The following is an 18,233-nucleotide window of genomic DNA, read 5'->3' as shown; positions in this document are numbered from 1 at the left end:
GATGGCGTCCTCCCTCGTTTTGATTAGAAGTCATTGTCCTTTGTGTGAGGTTGAGTCTGTTGGATATCTGGATGTCAAATGAAGTGTCATTTTATTCACGTTGTCAAACACAGCAGTCTCAGGAACCCTGACATTATAAAGTCGTTATGTTTGGGAGGACATTAATCCATTTACTCCGTTATCATCTCCTTTGTGACATCCAGAGAAACTGAGGCTGGTTATAAACTCTGTCATGAGAACATGTTCACACAAGGTTCTTCATCAACCCTCGATAAGAACAGAGCTCAAACACATGACCGTCAGCTTCCACTGCTATGCTAACCGCTAGCAACAGTGAGATGAGGGGAGCGTCAGACAAAGAGAAGGAAGAGGAGTCGAATGTGAGACTGTTTGACCCCTCGACCTGCTGTTCGCTGCGTGCCCAGCTCTCACAGGACCCAGGTTTGACCACAGGCACAAACCGCCCCACGGCGAGCTCTCCTGTGAATGAAAGGCGGCGTGTTGATGAATTCAATCAAAAGAAGTAGGACAGGGACTCAATGTGCCACACTGACAATTAAAAAGGCCTCAGGATTCACATTAGTCTCCCAGCTGACATCCATGAAACAGGAGCAAGCACTGAGATTGACATAATGAGAGCTTATCAGAGGACATCGTCCCTGTAATCTGCTCGCTAGAGTTTAGAGCGCACTGATGTTTGGGATGAAATCAGAGACTGGAGGCTGAGCAGAAGGCGCCAATGTTCCTTCTGACTTTATCCAGAGTTTCTCCTGCTGCCCCCGGCAGAGAGGTAAGAACGCAGCAGGATATCATCAGGAGCGCTCGCCTCCAGTGAATGGGCGGGGCTAATGCACGGTGCATCGAGTGTGTGCACGGGAAGGCTATGATCCTTAACCTGACGGATCAAAGATGTTCACGTTATAAGAACCAGACCTGATGACTCACTGTCTATTCATTTTGTTTGTCTCCGGCCTTGATCGAGGACACGCTGAACTCTGGCCTCTGATTGGAGGGAAGTTGCTGCGGCATGCTTGCGGTGGATTGGAGGATACCGTGCCTGAGGATCCACAGAGGGACCAGTGTGATCCTGAACCTGTGATGAGTGAGATGTTTAGCTCGTGTTCAGTCTTAAAGATGAATAAAGAGCACATTGTGGACGGAGGATCTGATTGGTTGTGAGGAAGGAGAGGGTCACTTTAGTGCTCGTAACGAGATGCTGTCGCTGTAGTTGTCCATTAATCCAGAAAAAAGAGGAGTTCACAGCTTGTTGTGCTTCAGGGGGTCAAAGGAGACGGCTGTTATCGCTTTAAGGTGTTTTCATGTTTGAAGAAACACGCTCACTGTTGCTAGGAGACAGCGTGACGCCATCAGAGACACCTCGTTAAACAGTTGTTTTCTGTGTGTTAGGAGGAGGAGCTGGAGCCTCTCACAAGCTTCTCACAAAGATCAATATGCAACGCTCAGCTGGTGTAGGGTTCGACTGATGCAATTATAAGGGAGGAGGTGAAACACAGCTTACATTCATTAGGAATTCAAAGTGTCATGGAGAGCTGTGCAGCTGATTTCACAAAGATCTTCTTCTAAACTCACCTTGAAACAGATGGAGGATGCAGCTACACATGTGCCTACGATAAAGCATCACTTTACCTTTAAGAAAGGCGGGAGGATTTCCAAAAGGACCGGACTGTGAAGAGCTTCCTCTCGTTCCATCAGGGTGGCGAGTGGCGTGGCCCTCGAGGGTGGCCAGGCGTGAACGTTTATTCAGCATGAAATGAGGTGAGGCCTAAAAATACGTGGGGGTCGAGAAGCGGGCTGGACGGGGTTAAATGGTTGGCCCTGCATTCAAAGAGCCACATAATGAACAGCAGCACCTCATTAGCATCCTGATACAGAAGCTGCTCCGTCTGAAGACGAGCTGGAGCCGGCGTCCTGAGGGGAGCCGCTCCAACGCTGGTTAGGAAGCGTGTGAGGGCAGCAGAGATCGAGCATCAGCCCGGTCAGTCGAGCTAAAACACAAAGAGGACGCAGTGTTGGGGAGATTTAACATAAGGTCATGAAAACAGACTCTCACATACTTTGTGACATGGACACACAGAGGGAAGGACAGGTGCAGCACAGACTGACATACTGCAGGGAAAGCTTTGCATACTCTCTCCAACAAAGACAAACAGCTCAGACTGGAGCGGAGGGAGGAGGGACGAGGGGAGTCTGCTGACGAGTCGCAGCAGATGGCTCATTGCCTCCTCTTCATCCTCTTCACCACCTGTGGAGGAGGGAAACTGAAAAGTGTCCGCCCTCCCTAAAACCAGGGACGCAGGTCATTTATCAGAGGAAAGTTTGTTGTTGTTCTTCTCACCAGTCTGCACTTATTGAGTTTAAACAGTCACAGGGAGTTTATCCCTCAGATCACTTTTCAACATCGTCACTTCACAAAAATCTGTCATGTCTTCTCATGACTGAAATTAAACAGGGCGCGTCTTTTGCTTTATTCTCAGTGGGAATTAAACTAAAGCTGTTTTTATTTATCCCAGCCCGTCATCTTATACGTCTCTACATGAAGATCACTTGAAGCAAGCTAAAGAAGATGTGTGCAGAAGTGCGGTGAACTCGTCTGTCTCTCTCTCTGGCTGGAGCCATGCATCGCCTCCTCTTCTCTCTGCTCGAGCTGACGTTGTGACAGGCCTTGAGAGGCAAGGAGACACAGTGTCCTTATTCTGTCACCTCCCCCCATTGGCTCCGACTGGCCCCAACACATGCATTCAAACCCCTACAGTAGAGACAATAAATCACTGTCTTCTCATACAATGGAAAGTTTGTTCAAGGAGCTCCGACATTTTCAGTGTTTGGTCCTGATCTATATCCGTCCTCTCCTGGAAGTCTGACGGAAAAGGACAGATGGCTGATGTTCACTACATTAATGATTTAAATAATAATCAAACTGCGTGGGGTCCATGTGTCATTTCATTCACACAATGATGCTCATGACACGCGTACTCACTCGTTGTTGGTGGCGACCTTTTGTCACGTAACTTTGAGAGAAAAGTGACACTTCTATCTTCAGAGCATCTCTGGAGACGCACGTGTCCTCCTCATCATATCTGACCCTGACTTCTTCTCTAACTGAGCGATGAGACAGCGGGCCGTCACTCTGCTTATGTTGCTTTTACATACTTGTAACTGTGTGTGTGTTGGCAGCTTGCTTCTGTTGCTGGTTGTTGGTTGTCTCTCTCACAGGCTGGCTGCTTCACTTCATCACAGTATTTCTTCATTTTGAACAAGCAGATTTTTTCCAAGCTTTTCTTACTAAATTTATTCTGAAGATAAGCAAAAGCATCAGCAGGAGCAAGTGGAGCAACGCACTGCAATCATATCGTTATTGGTTATATTAATCCCTGAGGACACATTTATGTTCATTTGCATCCTACTGTCTAAAGGAGTTTCGTTCTTTGCCCATATTTAGATACTACTAAGGACATGAGGGACATGAAGGACATGAGGGACATGAGACATGAAGGACATGAGGGACATGAGACATGAAGGACATGAAGGACATGAGGGACATGAGACATGAAGGACATGAAGGACATGAGGGACATGAGACATGAAGGACATGAGGGACATGAAGGACATGAGACATGAAGGACATGAAGGACATGAAGGACATGAGGGACATGAAACATGAAGGACATGAGGGACATGAGACATGAAGGACACGAAGGACATGAGGGACATGAAGGACATGAGACATGAAGGACATGAGGGACATGAGACATGAAGGACATGAGACATGAAGGACATGAGGGACATGAAACATGAAGGACATGAGACATGAAGGACATGAGAGACATGAAGGACATGAGACATGAAGGACATGAGGGACATGAGGGACATGAGGGAGAGAAATGAGGGACATGAGGGACATGAGGGACATGGAGGACATGAGGGACATGAAAGACATGAGGGACATGAGAGACATGAAGGACATGAGGGACATGAAAGACATGAGAGACATGAAGGACATGGGGACATGAAGGACATGAGGGACATGAGGGAGAGAAATGAGGGACATGAGGGACACGAGGGACATGAGGGACATGAAGGACATGAGGGACATGAAGGACATGCAAGACATGAAGGACATGAGAGACATGAGACATGGGGGACATGAAGGACATGGGGACATGAAGGACATGAGGGACATGAAATACATGAAGGACATGAAGGACATGAGACATGAAGGACATGAGGGACATGAGACATGAAGGACATGAAGGACATGACAGACATGAGGGACATGAAGGGCATGAGGGAAATGAGGGACATGATTGACATGAAGGACATGAAGGACATGAGGGACATGAAGGACATGAGGGACATGAATGACATGAGGGAAATGAGGGACATGAAGGACATGAGGGACATGAAGGACATGAGGGAAATGAGGGACATGAGGGACATGAAGGACATGAGGGACATGAGGGACATGAAGGACATGAGGGACATGAGGGACATGAAGGACATGGACATGAGGGACATGAAGGACAGACCTACCTGCTCAGCCATCAGCGCCCTATAATTTAACCCTTTGTGGTAGATTATGATGTTTGTTGTCTTTTGGCGTCTGTGGTTAATTCTGTTTTCACAGTTACTCAACTTCTCTTTTAACTTTTTGCATGATTTGAGTTATTTTTGGATCTTTGTGTTGTAATGTCTCGGCGTGGTTGTTTGATGTCTCTGACCCTTTTGAATCCTGTTTATGGTAATTTCTCATCTTTCTTGTGTTATTGTCTCTTAAAAGCTGTTTGGTTGACTTTTAAAAACATAAAGTAGTTTGAATGGAAGCAGAGGCTCTGGCCTTTAGGTCGCTCATCCATCAATGACTCGGTCCCATCGCTCATGCTTAGTAAAAGCAGTGAGGTTTCCATTTTAAGAGACACAGAATGAGTGAGACTTGGCAAGCATCCCCAATCAAAATGTCAATATAAAGCTCCTGTGCCATGATGGATTTGGATTGGCTAAAAGAACAGTTGTCATACTGTGACTGATTGAAAGCTTTTGGGCCAAAAATGTCAGTGAGAGAAAACGGGGGGTGGAAATGATTGCAAAGGTAGAAATGAAAACTGATTGGATAGCAGAATACAGTTTTTGTCAGTAAATCAAAGCACTTTTATGCAAATTCTTGCAAGCAATTTTTTATTATTCACACATCTGTCATCTCAGTCAGACCTCAAACATCCAGCATGCAAAGAGGGGAGTGTTCGCCAGACTGCAAGGAGCCAAAGGCAGCGATTTGCATGGAAAATGGACGATGTGATTGGCTGAGTGATGAATAAACAAATAAGTTGGATTTGAGGCTTTCGAGTTGGACCTCAGTAAAAAAACAATTTCACCCAGCGAGATTGAAATTTGGACTATAATGAGTTAATAGAATTTGTCAAGTCATTGCTTCTACAAATATTTAGCCTGTTTAGAACAACAACAATTACAGCAGCGCCTGATAACGGTTAGCACTCCCCTGAAACCCTGCTTTTGTTTTGGTACTTTTAAGCTCATTACAATAAAAGCCAATGAGGTGTTTTACTGGGAGGAAATGAAACTGGGGAATAAAGTAGATGGGGAATCTTTGCTGGACTTCCAGTTTGCACGGTTTAGTATTGTGCTTCTTCTCTTTGTATACAAACATAATTTAGCACCAGAGCAGTATTAATGATGATGAGACTCTTTTTATTCTGCACTGCTCGGAGGATGTCACTGATTAAAAGATGGCCTTCACGAGCATCTCTGTCTGCTGCTTCTTCTAAAGAAAGGTGACGTGACGCCTGATTAGAGAGCCGCTCAGTTCAATCTGAGACTTTCATGAAAAATCGATTTCAACCTGTGAAGTTTTTCCACCCGTCAGAAAAAGCTCATGTACTTCAGTATTTTTACACTGTGGTATGTGGTGTGTATATATATATATATATATATGCTGTTGAGGGAATCACCTTTAATATATACACCGCCTTCATGTAGGTCCATGATGAAACATTTCAAAGTCATGATGAGATTTAAATGTCTGCTCATATATAAATGTTAGTCATTCACAGCTATCAGAATATTGATCTCCAATCTTAATCTTTGACGTGTGGTGAACGTATCGCTCCACTGGGACACTTAGCCTGGATGGTGTTAGCTAGCTTTCAGCTACAGAAACAGTTGAATACTCTCAAAACAAAGACGTTTGAATTGTTAAATGGAGCGCTGCAGCCTCTCTTTACTCCCGTGAATATTAAATGTGAAAGAAGATTCAATTTGCACTTGAGAAACAATTAAGAAACAGAGACTCGGCCACGTTCAGATTTACTGGGGTCAGTTTGAGCTTTTCTGTTTTCCTGCCAGCATGGTAAGACTTGAACCCGCCGCTCGCTCCATCTCGCTCACAGTGACACCCAGGGCCTTTAAAGATGGAGGCTGACAGCATCACAGCAAGGAAGTCCCAGACCAAGAGGGAGGACGGACTGCTCTACTTAAACATCTTTAAATAGGGTGATCCGGCCTCTGCTGTCACTGTGGGGTAACCCTGAGCATCATGGGTAAGTGGGCTGGAGACATCAGGGCAGGAGGAAAGAATCTTACCTGAGTCTTAGCCCATGAGTCGTCACGCTGAGAGACTAATGAGGGGAACGTTCTTTAAGATCACCACTTCCTCTGCCTTCTTCATATCTGAGCTGTGACATCACTCAGGTTCAAGGTTAACCCCATGTTTCTGTATCATAGAGCCACATGGAGCGTGCAGTGCTTTGTTAAACTCATTCTGTTGTGAATACCACGTTTATCACCTGAATGAACTTAAACACGTGGTAACACATGTATGTATATGAGAAGGATTTCATTCATAACTTCTGACTGTTGAAAATGTGACGAGTCTGTCAGTGTGTGAAAACCCTTCTTACAGTCTGTATGTCCATAACAAGCTGCTGGATGTGTGGACACGTCACCCTCCCCACAAGGATCAAACTTATTCTTATCATCAACTTGATTTATTGATCATTTTGCTACCAAAGAAAAAACACAAAGACAAGCCAGAGTCCAATCACAGGATGTTGTGCTGAATGCTGATCTCTCTTTCGTCATGATTTCCTGCTGCAGCTGACGGCGTCTCGTTTCTCAGGAAGGGAATCATTGTGGGACGAGAGCGCAGCCTGCGGCAGCTAAATGATCTCCGGTGGACGAAGGCTAAATGGTGAAGCTCATTACCCGCCTCTCAGTCCTCCGGAGTCCTGGCTCCGCTTCACGTCCAGCCAGGAGGAGGGTGATTACAACATTCGACAAAAGCTCCTTCCCCTTCGCTTCTTTCATCGTTTCCTGTCTTCTCGCTCGCCCTCTCTCTCTCTCTCTGTGGTCACCCCTTCCATCTCAGCTGGCCTCCGTCTGCGTTCCTTTGAAACATGCGTCTCAGGCGTATTATCCTCTTTGTGTCCTTCTGCTGATTACAACACTTAGAGACAGGCTTCCCGTGAATGCGAGAGTGTTTACCCGATAACAAACAATAAGCAGAATTATGAATCATACAGCAGCTTGTCATCTCGACAACATCAACAACAAAAACTGCAACAACAACAACACAAAACTGTTGGGGAATCAAAAGCAGTTTGGAAGAGAATCCCGAGAGAGCCGGCGAGTGGGAAGCAGATGGGAGAAACGCTGATGTTCACACACGGTCTCATCCAGCCAGCGAGGAGCCCGGGCCTACGCATTTCTGTGCCAAGGCTCGATGTACTCGAGACCCAGATGGGCAAAGATGTCCTTTTCAGTCGTAGCTGCCAGGAAGTCTTTCTACACAGAGGATAAACAAACAGAGAACATGAAGGGAAACGTCTTCACACACAGATTCTTCATTCAGGCTCTGCTTGTTTGTCTCGTACCCACATGAACCCTCACCGAGGTACAGATTTACATCTGAGCGTCATCAAACCCTCCAAGCTTGCTCTCAGTGGTCGCACTCTTCTGCAGACAAACCACCACAGGGCCGAACACCAGCGGCGTGCAGAGAGCGACGTAGAAGTGTTGGCGGCGCCTGACTCACCTTGGGAGGAAAGAGTCTGATTCTGACACATCCTGCCTTCAAGTGCTAAAGTGGGCCTGACACGTTACCAAGACATGGCAGAACATCCGAGAGCACGCCGGCTCCCGCTGCGAGCCGGAGGCAGACTACTGACAGGTTAGCCGTGCAGCATGGCGTGCATGCTACATGAAGCTCCACCCACGTCACACCTCTTTCTTTCTCTTTCAAACCTAATTTAAGTTCAAGTTGTTGCTTTAAGGATCAGAAGTTTCCCGTTTATATTCCTGAGTCGATGCTAATCCCAGAATAAAGGAAGACATGACTACAAAACATCCTTCTGTTACTCCTCCTGGAGAACGGCGTCTCCCTCACCTCCAGACACACGGACACACGTGCAAAGTACCGGGTTCAAATCCCACCTGTGGCTCCTTCCTGCATGTCACTCATAAATCCAACCGAGCACATTTACAGTTCCATCTCTGCGTCATCACTGACTGCCACCATGTATGAGATGATCAATATTAATAAGGAGTGATTCCTGTTTCAGTGTTTGGAGCTGATTTTCTTACTGTCATTTTGTCTGAATAAAAAAAGTGAAGAGAATCTCATCACGAGAGGATCCATCTGAACCCTGAGCACATTCACTGCTCAGGTCACATGACGTGCAGACGCACAGCACGCTCCTCTCTATTACACACACAGGTGATACAAGCCTGAGGGATTTAGAGTCAATCCACTGCAGGATATCCAACAAAAGGGAACACAAAGGCCACTGATGAGATTCTCCGTGTTACCAATTTAACCGTAGTCCTGGATCAGGGCTGAGGCCGTCTTTCTGCTGTGCTGTCCACACGCCCTCAGGGACACACTGCTTTATTTACTTTGCACAACCTCCTGTGTTAAATCCACAACCTGGTGTGCCGCCGTGTTCTTGCCTTTAGGTGAACTTCAAATGGAAAAAGCTGAATTCATTTCAGAGCTGTATCAGGAGCTTGGAGTTAAAGAACGGTGGGTTATTAGAAGGACACGCTCAGGTTCTGTGCGGCTGGCAAACCTTCAGCACTACCAGCCAGAATGGAAGCCGAGCCTGGTGCTGCGAGCCGCTGTCCTTGACTTAATAAGCTGCTAATCAGCGACATGTTTCTGTGTCCGCTGCGTAATGACATCCCTGGTGGACGTGAACACACATCAGTTCCTGCACAACATCTGGCCCTTCTCTGCTGCCCGTCATCGTCTCTCTGCCACCCGGCACGCCGCTTGATCGCCGCTTGATGGACGTGGCTGCCTGCCCGGCTGAGACCAGCTCAGCTGACACATCACAAGAGACGGCGGGAAACCTGGACAGCTGCCGTCACAAGGACACGGAGAAAACTAGGCTAGATATCAGAACTACCAAAGCCAGGACATGCAGCAAAGGTCAGAGGTCAGATACTCACCCACAGGCTTGGTACTGCTGATGGTTCACATGACAGAACCAGATAAGAAACCCTGAGATTCATTATTTCATCTGAGATAACTCTGAGAGAGAGAGAGAGAGAGAGAGAGAGAGAGAGAGAGAGCGAGAGAGAGAGAGAGAGAGAGAGAGAGACAGAGAGAGAGAGAGAGAGACAGAGCGAGAGAGAGAGAGAGAGAGAGACAGAGAGAGACAGAGAGAGAGAGAGACAGAAAGAGAGAGACAGAGAGAGAGACAGAGAGAGAGAGAGACAGAAAGAGAGAGACAGAGAGAGAGAGACAGAGAGAGAGAGAGACAGAGAGAGAGAGAGAGACAGAGAGAGAGAGAGACAGAGAGAGAGAGAGAGAGAGAGAGAGGGAGAGAGAGAGACAGAGAGAGAGAGAGAGAGAGAGGGAGAGAGAGAGAGAGAGAGAGAGAGAGAGAGAGAGACAGAGAGAGAGAGAGAGAGAGGGAGAGAGAGAGAGAGACAGAGAGAGAGACAGAGAGAGAGAGAGAGAGAGACAGAGAGAGAGAGAGAGAGCTGTGACACAGAGAAGCATGCAAACTCAACCTGATGCAAAGTCATTCAAATAACATGCTGTAACAAAAGGAGTGCTGACGGTCTCCTCCACCGCAGCGTGTATGAAAAGCTGAAACATGGAGGTCACGCTGAGAGAGAGAGAGAGAGGGAGAGGGAGAGGGAGAGGGAGAGGGAGAGAGAGGGAGAGGGAGAGAGAGAGAGAGGGAGAGAGAGAGAGAGACAGAGGGAGAGAGAGAGAGAGAGAGAGAGAGACAGAGGGAGAGAGAGAGAGAGAGAGAGAGAGAGAGAGAGAGACAGAGAGAGAGAGAGGGAGAGAGAGAGACAGAGAGAGAGAGAGGAGAGAGAGAGAGAGAGACAGAGAGAGGGAGAGGGAGAGAGAGAGAGAGAGAGAGAGAGAGCTCTCAACATGTTGTCCTCTCACTAACACTGAATAAAAACACATTCACAGGGAAGTGTCCACTTTAATAGCAGGTCAAGGAAACCTTCCTGAGAATATGATGTTTTCTTTGAACTCGGCCTCGTCTTTATTTGGACCTTCTTCTTCTCACTGACACTTTTAAAAACAGGAAGAACCTCGGACAGCTTTTAACTTCATTTATCTTTCTTGCAGCACAGGAAACGGCTGACGGAGGCAAAACAAGGAGCCTGAAGTCGATTATGCCCCCGTGTCTCCCTCCAGCAACGATGGGCTCCACGCCCACTCTTCCCTGTGATCCGCTCTGCCACAGCTCGGTTCACAGGACAGCCGAGCGACCACAGAGGGCGCCGACAGCTCACTAATCACGCCAGCAATTAGTGCAGGCGTCATAAAGCACCGCTGCCCATAAAAACAACTATCCAGTTCACTGTTCTCGCCATTACCTTTCCTTCCTGGCGTGCTAATCAGCTGGTGCGGCGGGCAGAGAGGCAGACGGGCGGCCAGTAATGAATTCCTAATCAGAAACGATGAGATCCTCGCTGTTATGGCGCTTTGCTCCCGTGGAGGAGTAAACATTTGCAAATCAAAGTTATCAAGTTGATTAGGCTGCCCAGAAGTAATAAAGAGGAAGAGTGAAGAGTGGGAGAGGTGCAATAAAAGCTCCGCCATGATGATCAGAAACATACTGTGACACCATTTAAAGGGGCGGGGCTTCATAGCCCCTCATGGCGGTGATGTCACTCAGCCGGACGCTGTGCTCTGCGTCTCGTTTTTAACACAAGCTGCTTCTTATTCTGTCACATGACCAATAACAGTTTGTTAAACCACTGAGAGCTGCATCTGGATTAGACTGCACAGGGGTTAGCTCCTCCCCTCTCAGCGAGGAGGTTGCTGGTTTGAATCCCAGTCTGTCAGGAGCCTCTCTGTGTGGAGTCCGGCTTCCTCCCCAGTCCAAACACATGCTGGTTACCTGCTGACTCTGAAGGTGTGAGTGTCTCTGCACGTCAGCTCTGTGATTGGCTGGAGAACAGGGTGTGACCCCGCCTCTCGCCAGGACTGTGACTGTAAGTAAAAATGTCCCGTTCTTGTTTATGAGTCACTTCAGGTAATACTTTATTAAAAAGTCTGATTCAGAACATGCTGGTCACGGGGTCACAGGGTTACGGTGTCACGGGGTCATAGGGTCACGGGGTCACTGGGTCCCGGATCCTGGAGTCACAGGGTCACGGGTCACGGGGTCCTGGGGTCACAGGTTTACAGGTCCCGGGGTTACGGGGTTACGGGGTCATGGGTCACGGGGTTACGGTGTCACGGGGTTACAGGGTCACAGGGTCACTGGGTTACGGTGTCACGGGTTCCGGGGTCACAGAGTCACAGAGTCACAGGGTCACAGGGTCACGGGTCCCGGGGTCACAGGGTCACGGGGTTACGGTGTCACGGGTCCCGGGGTCACAGAGTCACGGGGTCACAGGGTCATGGGTCCCGGGGTCACAGGGTCACGGGTCCCGGGGTGCTGGCGTCCCGGGGTGCCGGTGTCCTCTCCTTCCTGAACGTCGTCTCAGACATGACGAGTCGAGCATGGAACTGAACACTCTCCTGATGAAAACAATAAATGAACTTTCTCATAAATAATTCCGGGCTTTGTGGCAGAGCTGAAGGGCTTCCTGTTCCAGGCCCGGTGATGGGATGTTTGTTTTACCTTTTTATAAAACTATCACCGCTCAGAAAGACAACTTCAAAGATTTCAAAATAAAGAGTTTTGACCTTTCTGCTCTCGTCCATATAAGAATGATAATATTAGGTAGGTCCGTTGGAGGAATCTGTTGCTTTGACTGCTACTTCTGACATCTTAAAATTAATAAAGTCGTGAGCTTGGAAACTTCTGAACCCATCTAACCAATCAGATGGTCCAAATCTAACCGTCTGCAAGGGAAACTGTGATCAACCTAAAAATTCACATTTGAACCATCTGTGAATGAGCTGTGATGGGTTCTAGCAGCACGCCGCAGAATTCAGCCTGCTGATTGGTCTAACAGAGCACACAGGCTTCTGACAGGCTGCGTGCTGGCACAAAGCTCGTCTTTCTTGATGGTTGTCATTTTGTATTTAGGTACCTGGCTGTGATGTGAAAAGTCCCACAGAGGAGTAAAAGGTGCAATAAAGTGTGTGTGTGTGAGTGTGTGTGTGTGTGTGTGTGTGTGTGTGTGTGTGTGTGTGTGTGTGAGTGTGTGTGTGTGAGTGTGTGTGTGTGTGTGTGTGTGTGTGTGAGAGTGTGTGTGTGTGAGTGTGTGTGTGTGTGTGTGTGTGTGTGTGTGTGTGTGTGTGTGTGTGTGAGTGTGTGTGTGTGAGTGGCTGCTGCAGACGGAGACAGGCTCAGCCTCATTTTCTCTTATTTTCATGGATTTACCAAACAGCCAAGATTTCAGCAAAACATCCAATAACTTCAAAAAACGACATTTCAGGGCTTCATCCTCATTTCCAACATGTGTCGTGATGCACAGAGTTAAAGAGCTCTTCTCCATCACTGAACACTTTCCCACTTTGGAAAAACGGGAACGTGTGGCTCTAAGTGCTATCTCCTCCCACGCCGGATTGATTGAAGGCGTGGTGTATTTCCTTCAGCCGCCGTTGGACAGAGACTCTTTAGTGGACAGTTCCCTGTATCTCAGACTGTGACTCATGTTGGAGCCCGGCTCATTAATGTAATCCTCCTAACACGGTGATATCGTGTGCCCACTTCCTGTGCCCCTGCATCGTTACACAAACAGACAGCGGAGGGATCAGGAAGTGCATCACCTCAGTCACCTCTAACCCTAACCCTAACCCTCTGATCAGCAAACAGTGTGCAAGCATCCATGGAAACATCATCTAACAGACACAAACACGCAGTGTGTCGCAGCGAGCTTCAGAGAGCTCTTTGACCGTCTCACCAACGAAACAGCCCGAGATCATGTGACACCGTTCACCCTGAACGAAACAGAAACCATCCTTCAGCTGCTCAGAGGTCCACCTGAGACCGGATCCTCAAAGACCCAGAGGTCCTTTTGACACCAGGTCAGAATGTGAGGTCTGAGTAAGTCCTGTCTTTGGACCTTACGGGCTGAAGTTCTTTGTTTAGAGTCAGAAATCTGAAAGAGCAACTGAGAGGACTGTTCTCAACATGTCCAACAACTGTAACCTTTCCATCATCACGAGTTCATCCCTCGAGATCTTCAGAAAAAAAGCAAAATAATGTGATGAATACAAGGAGAATGTTATCATGGAAAAACTGAGCAAAATTAAACATGTGGATTCATGGCCTCTGAAGGTTTCCATGAGAAAAAGAGACCACGATTTAAAAAGACATCCCAGATATAATCAACTAATACAGTGAAGGAGCAGTATGATATACAGTGAAGGAGCAGTATGATATACAGTGAAGGAGCAGTACGATATACAGTGAAGGAGCAGTATGATATACAGTGAAGGAGAGGAGCAGTATGATATACAGTGAAGGAGCAGTATGATATACAGTAAAGGAGCAGTATGATATACAGTAAAGGAGCAGTATGATATACAGTGAAGGAGCAGTATGATATACAGTGAAGGAGCAGTATGATATACAGTGAAGGAGCAGTACGATATACAGTGAAGGAGCAGTATGATATACAGTGAAGGAGAGGAGCAGTATGATATACAGTGAAGGAGCAGTATGATATACAGTGAAGGAGCAGTATGATATACAGTAAAGGAGCAGTATGATATACAGTGAAGGAGCAGTATGATATACAGTGAAGGAGCAGTATGATATACAGTGAAGGAGAGGAGCAGTATGATATACAGTGAAGGAGCAGTACGATATACAGTGAAGGAGCAGTATGATATACAGTGAAGGAGAGGAGCAGTATGATATACAGTGAAGGAGCAGTATGATATACAGTAAAGGAGCAGTATGATATACAGTGAAGGAGCAGTACGATATACAGTGAAGGAGCAGTACGATATACAGTGAAGGAGCAGTACGATATACAGTGAAGGAGCAGTATGATATACAGTGAAGGAGAGGAGCAGTATGATATACAGTGAAGGAGCAGTACGATATACAGTGAAGGAGCAGTATGATATACAGTGAAGGAGAGGAGCAGTATGATATACAGTGAAGGAGCAGTATGATATACAGTAAAGGAGCAGTATGATATACAGTGAAGGAGCAGTACGATATACAGTGAAGGAGCAGTACGATATACAGTGAAGGAGCAGTACGATATACAGTGAAGGAGAGGAGCAGTATGATATACAGTGAAGGAGCAGTATGATATACAGTAAAGGAGCAGTATGATATACAGTAAAGGAGCAGTATGATATACAGTGAAGGAGCAGTATGATATACAGTGAAGGAGCAGTATGATATACAGTGAAGGAGCAGTATGATATACAGTGAAGGAGCAGTACGATATACAGTGAAGGAGCAGTACGATATACAGTGAAGGAGCAGTATGATATACAGTGAAGGAGCAGTACGATATACAGTGAAGGAGCAGTATGATATACAGTGAAGGAGCAGTATGATATACAGTAAAGGAGCAGTATGATATACAGTGAAGGAGCAGTATGATATACAGTGAAGGAGCAGTATGATATACAGTGAAGGAGCAGTATGATATACAGTGAAGGAGCAGTATGATATACAGTAAAGGAGCAGTATGATATACAGTGAAGGAGAGGAGCAGTATGATATACAGTGAAGGAGCAGTATGATATACAGTGAAGGAGAGGAGCAGTATGATATACAGTGAAGGAGAGGAGCAGTATGATATACAGTAAAGGAGCAGTATGATATACAGTGAAGGAGCAGTACGATATACAGTGAAGGAGCAGTATGATATACAGTGAAGGAGCAGTATGATATACAGTAAAGGAGCAGTATGATATACAGTGAAGGAGAGGAGCAGTATGATATACAGTGAAGGAGAGGAGCAGTATGATATACAGTAAAGGAGCAGTATGATATACAGTGAAGGAGCAGTATGATATACAGTGAAGGAGCAGTATGATATACAGTGAAGGAGCAGTATGATATACAGTGAAGGAGCAGTATGATATACAGTAAAGGAGCAGTATGATATACAGTGAAGGAGCAGTATGATATACAGTGAAGGAGCAGTATGATATACAGTGAAGGAGCAGTATGATATACAGTGAAGGAGCAGTATGATATACAGTGAAGGAGCAGTATGATATACAGTAAAGGAGCAGTATGATATACAGTGAAGGAGCAGTATGATATACAGTGAAGGAGCAGTATAACAGGTTTGTGTATTTTAACCGTTGTTGAACACTTCGACAGATTCTGCAGATTCTGCAGAGCTTGACAATACGGGCAGGAAGCTCCATTCAGTCAGACAGAGATCATTTGAAAGAGGCCTGACAGGTCTGTACACAATTCTCTTACAACATGACGCGCCATGTTTTTTCGGGTGATATCCCAGTAACCACAGGATGAGCTGGACCATTGTTCAGTGTGTCGCTGTAAATAAATCATGCAGCAAACTGAAACCCTAAAAGACGGAGAGCCACCGCAAGTCCAGGCGGACTGAGCCCGGCTCCGGACCTTCCTGAAACCTCCTGCCGCTCACGCTCATCAATAATGGAGCAGGATCCGTCTGCTGAGTGAGTCAACACCCTGTTTCTGCCCCCGACCTCCGGCATCTCATTCTCACTCATTACATCCCCTTCTTTGTCCTCGCCAAGTTCACAAAGTCAACTCATTACTTCTCTTTAGTCTGCAAGTTGTAGCATTCAAGGAGAATAATACTCAGCTATTGTAATATCATCTCATGTCAAACGCAGTCTGTCCTCTCCCCTCTGCGTGGGCTGGAGGATGCAGAGGTGAAGCAGCGAGTAGAAGCTAACAGCAGTGATTGAAGGGATAATTTTCATGCTATTATCCTAAATGTACTTCTCTTCTTTTAGAAACCTCCTCTGGTTGTATCCATCACTCTTCCTCCTCCTTTCATTCAGTCTGTTTTCATCCCTCCTCTATCATTACCCCCCTTCTGTCAGGCATTAGCTGTCAATATGATTTATCCCTGATGCTAACTGATGCAGTTGTCCCGCTGTGGAGGCTGATTAGATGAGCATCCTGCCTCGTCAGGGATGTCACTTCCCTTCTCCTCCTGTGTCACTCTATCTTCCCTCTTTCCACGCCGCACATCAAACAGCAGGCTTTTAAAGCTGCATGAAAGCCAACGTTTTTATGGAAACATATACTTGTCCTGTCAACCTAAATAAAGCACCTCTTCCCTGTGAGAATTGCCCTATTTGCCCCTGAAAAACGGTGTTGTCAGGCCTGAAGGGAATGTTCCTGGCCTACAGAGAGTGATGAATAGAAACGTAAAGCTGCAGACAGAAGCTCTCCATTCAGTTCAGAGCTGCATGTACACCTTCAACATAAAGGCTAAACGGAGCTTTTCAAGCACTCTCCTTCTCTTCATGATTCACAGCCATCCACACACTGATTAAACTACACACAAACACATCATCCCGACCTTTATTTTGAAAATCTAGCTGTAAGTTGCTGACTCATCGGTGCTGTTTTAAGAAGTGAAGCGTGCTGAAGAGTCAGGAAGCAGAGCGCATGCTGATATAAATGTTTTACAGCACTCAGGTTCATCGTTGTTTCAGAGAACAGACTTTAAAGTAAATCCACCTGTCTCTGTAACACAAGGTTCACTCCATCACTGTACTGCAGCCCTCCCACTTTACGCCCCCCATCCTCCTGATTCAAGGTCCTGATAGTTTCTGTGACCTGCGCGTGGAACCACCCGTCACGTAGCAACTGTGTCCACTAACAAGAGTCCACCTCTCGCCAAACTGGTGACCAAGTCACCCAACACGACTGGTTTGAAATGTTGGAAAATGGAAGAAGGTTTTTATTGAAGTTTTTGAATGTGTTTAAATTCCTCTTAAAGCTCTGATTTCTTCTGCTGGTCTCTTTGTATGAAGTATTAAAATATCATCTTCCAGATTTGACATCGGAGGGGTAATATTTTAGAAACATGTCTTGGACCAATCTGCTGTATAAGCTGTGATTGTAAATGACGTATTCTGATCTATCCGTCTTTAAAGAGCACCTCGGGGAAACAGCAGAGAAAATGTCCAAGCAGGCGTGATCAAAGGAAGTCCTTGAAGTGGAAATATTCCTCGAACCCAGTTTGACTGACAGAGAGAAAAGAAAGCATGTGCAGGCTTTAAGCAGCAAACTACAGTCTTTGTAATGCTGAGTGGCAGCTCCCACTGAGGAGAACAAGCTTTAATCAGAACAAATGCAAGAAGACACTCGGACCTGTTGCCTGGCTGCACCGTGCATTAACATGGACGGAGCAGCTGCACACCGACTGAGAGCGAATGACTATCATTCAGAGGTAACAAGCGGGCCAAAGCGACGGTAAATGATCAAAGTAGGAGGTCTCACAGGTGTTGAAGGTTTCAGAGCTGCCTCCTCTCTTTTAGTAAAGAACTCATTTACAGGCCAGATAATCAGCAGCCTGATGGTAAATCTCTGTTTGTGCCTGTGGACGGACTCGAGATAGCAGAGACACCTTCACCATGTTCATATAAGAGGGATTCTTTTCTGCTCCTCCAGTAGTCCATGTGTTTCTCAGCTGAGGCCGACTCGTCGTGGGCGGCGGTAAAGACATGTAGTCTGCATTGATGTTTTTACAGTTAAAGGATCCTTCACCGGCTCGAGTCTGTACGAGCTCACACCTTTCATTTTAATGTGAAATCATTTTCAATGTTGGAGCCTTTTTGACCGAGA

At 46.5% G+C, this 18,233-nt stretch overlaps 1 protein-coding gene across 4 annotated transcripts in view; it reads right to left on the bottom strand.

Moving 5' to 3' along the window:
• The window catches only part of dntt (deoxynucleotidyltransferase, terminal), a 121,175-nt gene that overhangs the window by 52,555 nt on the left and 50,387 nt on the right, over nt 1-18,233 (bottom strand). The window contains exons 11-12 of one of the 4 annotated variants that reach the window (XM_079363348.1): nt 7,134-7,815; nt 7,047-7,099 (exon numbers count right to left, since the gene is read on the bottom strand). The exons of the other annotated variants lie outside the window; for them this stretch is intronic. Of the exons in view, the coding sequence (XP_079219474.1) occupies nt 7,729-7,815 (87 nt within the window). The 3' untranslated portion in view covers nt 7,047-7,099; nt 7,134-7,728. Of the gene's footprint in view, nt 1-7,046; nt 7,100-7,133; nt 7,816-18,233 lie in introns of those variants that run through there. 4 annotated transcript variants of the gene reach the window in all.

This window comes from Symphodus melops (genome assembly GCF_947650265.1).
Source record: "Symphodus melops genome assembly, chromosome: 15".
Taxonomy (NCBI): domain Eukaryota; kingdom Metazoa; phylum Chordata; class Actinopteri; order Labriformes; family Labridae; genus Symphodus; species Symphodus melops.
The sequence above is the reverse complement of the archived record's forward strand: the minus strand, read 5'-3'. Positions and strand labels throughout refer to the sequence as shown.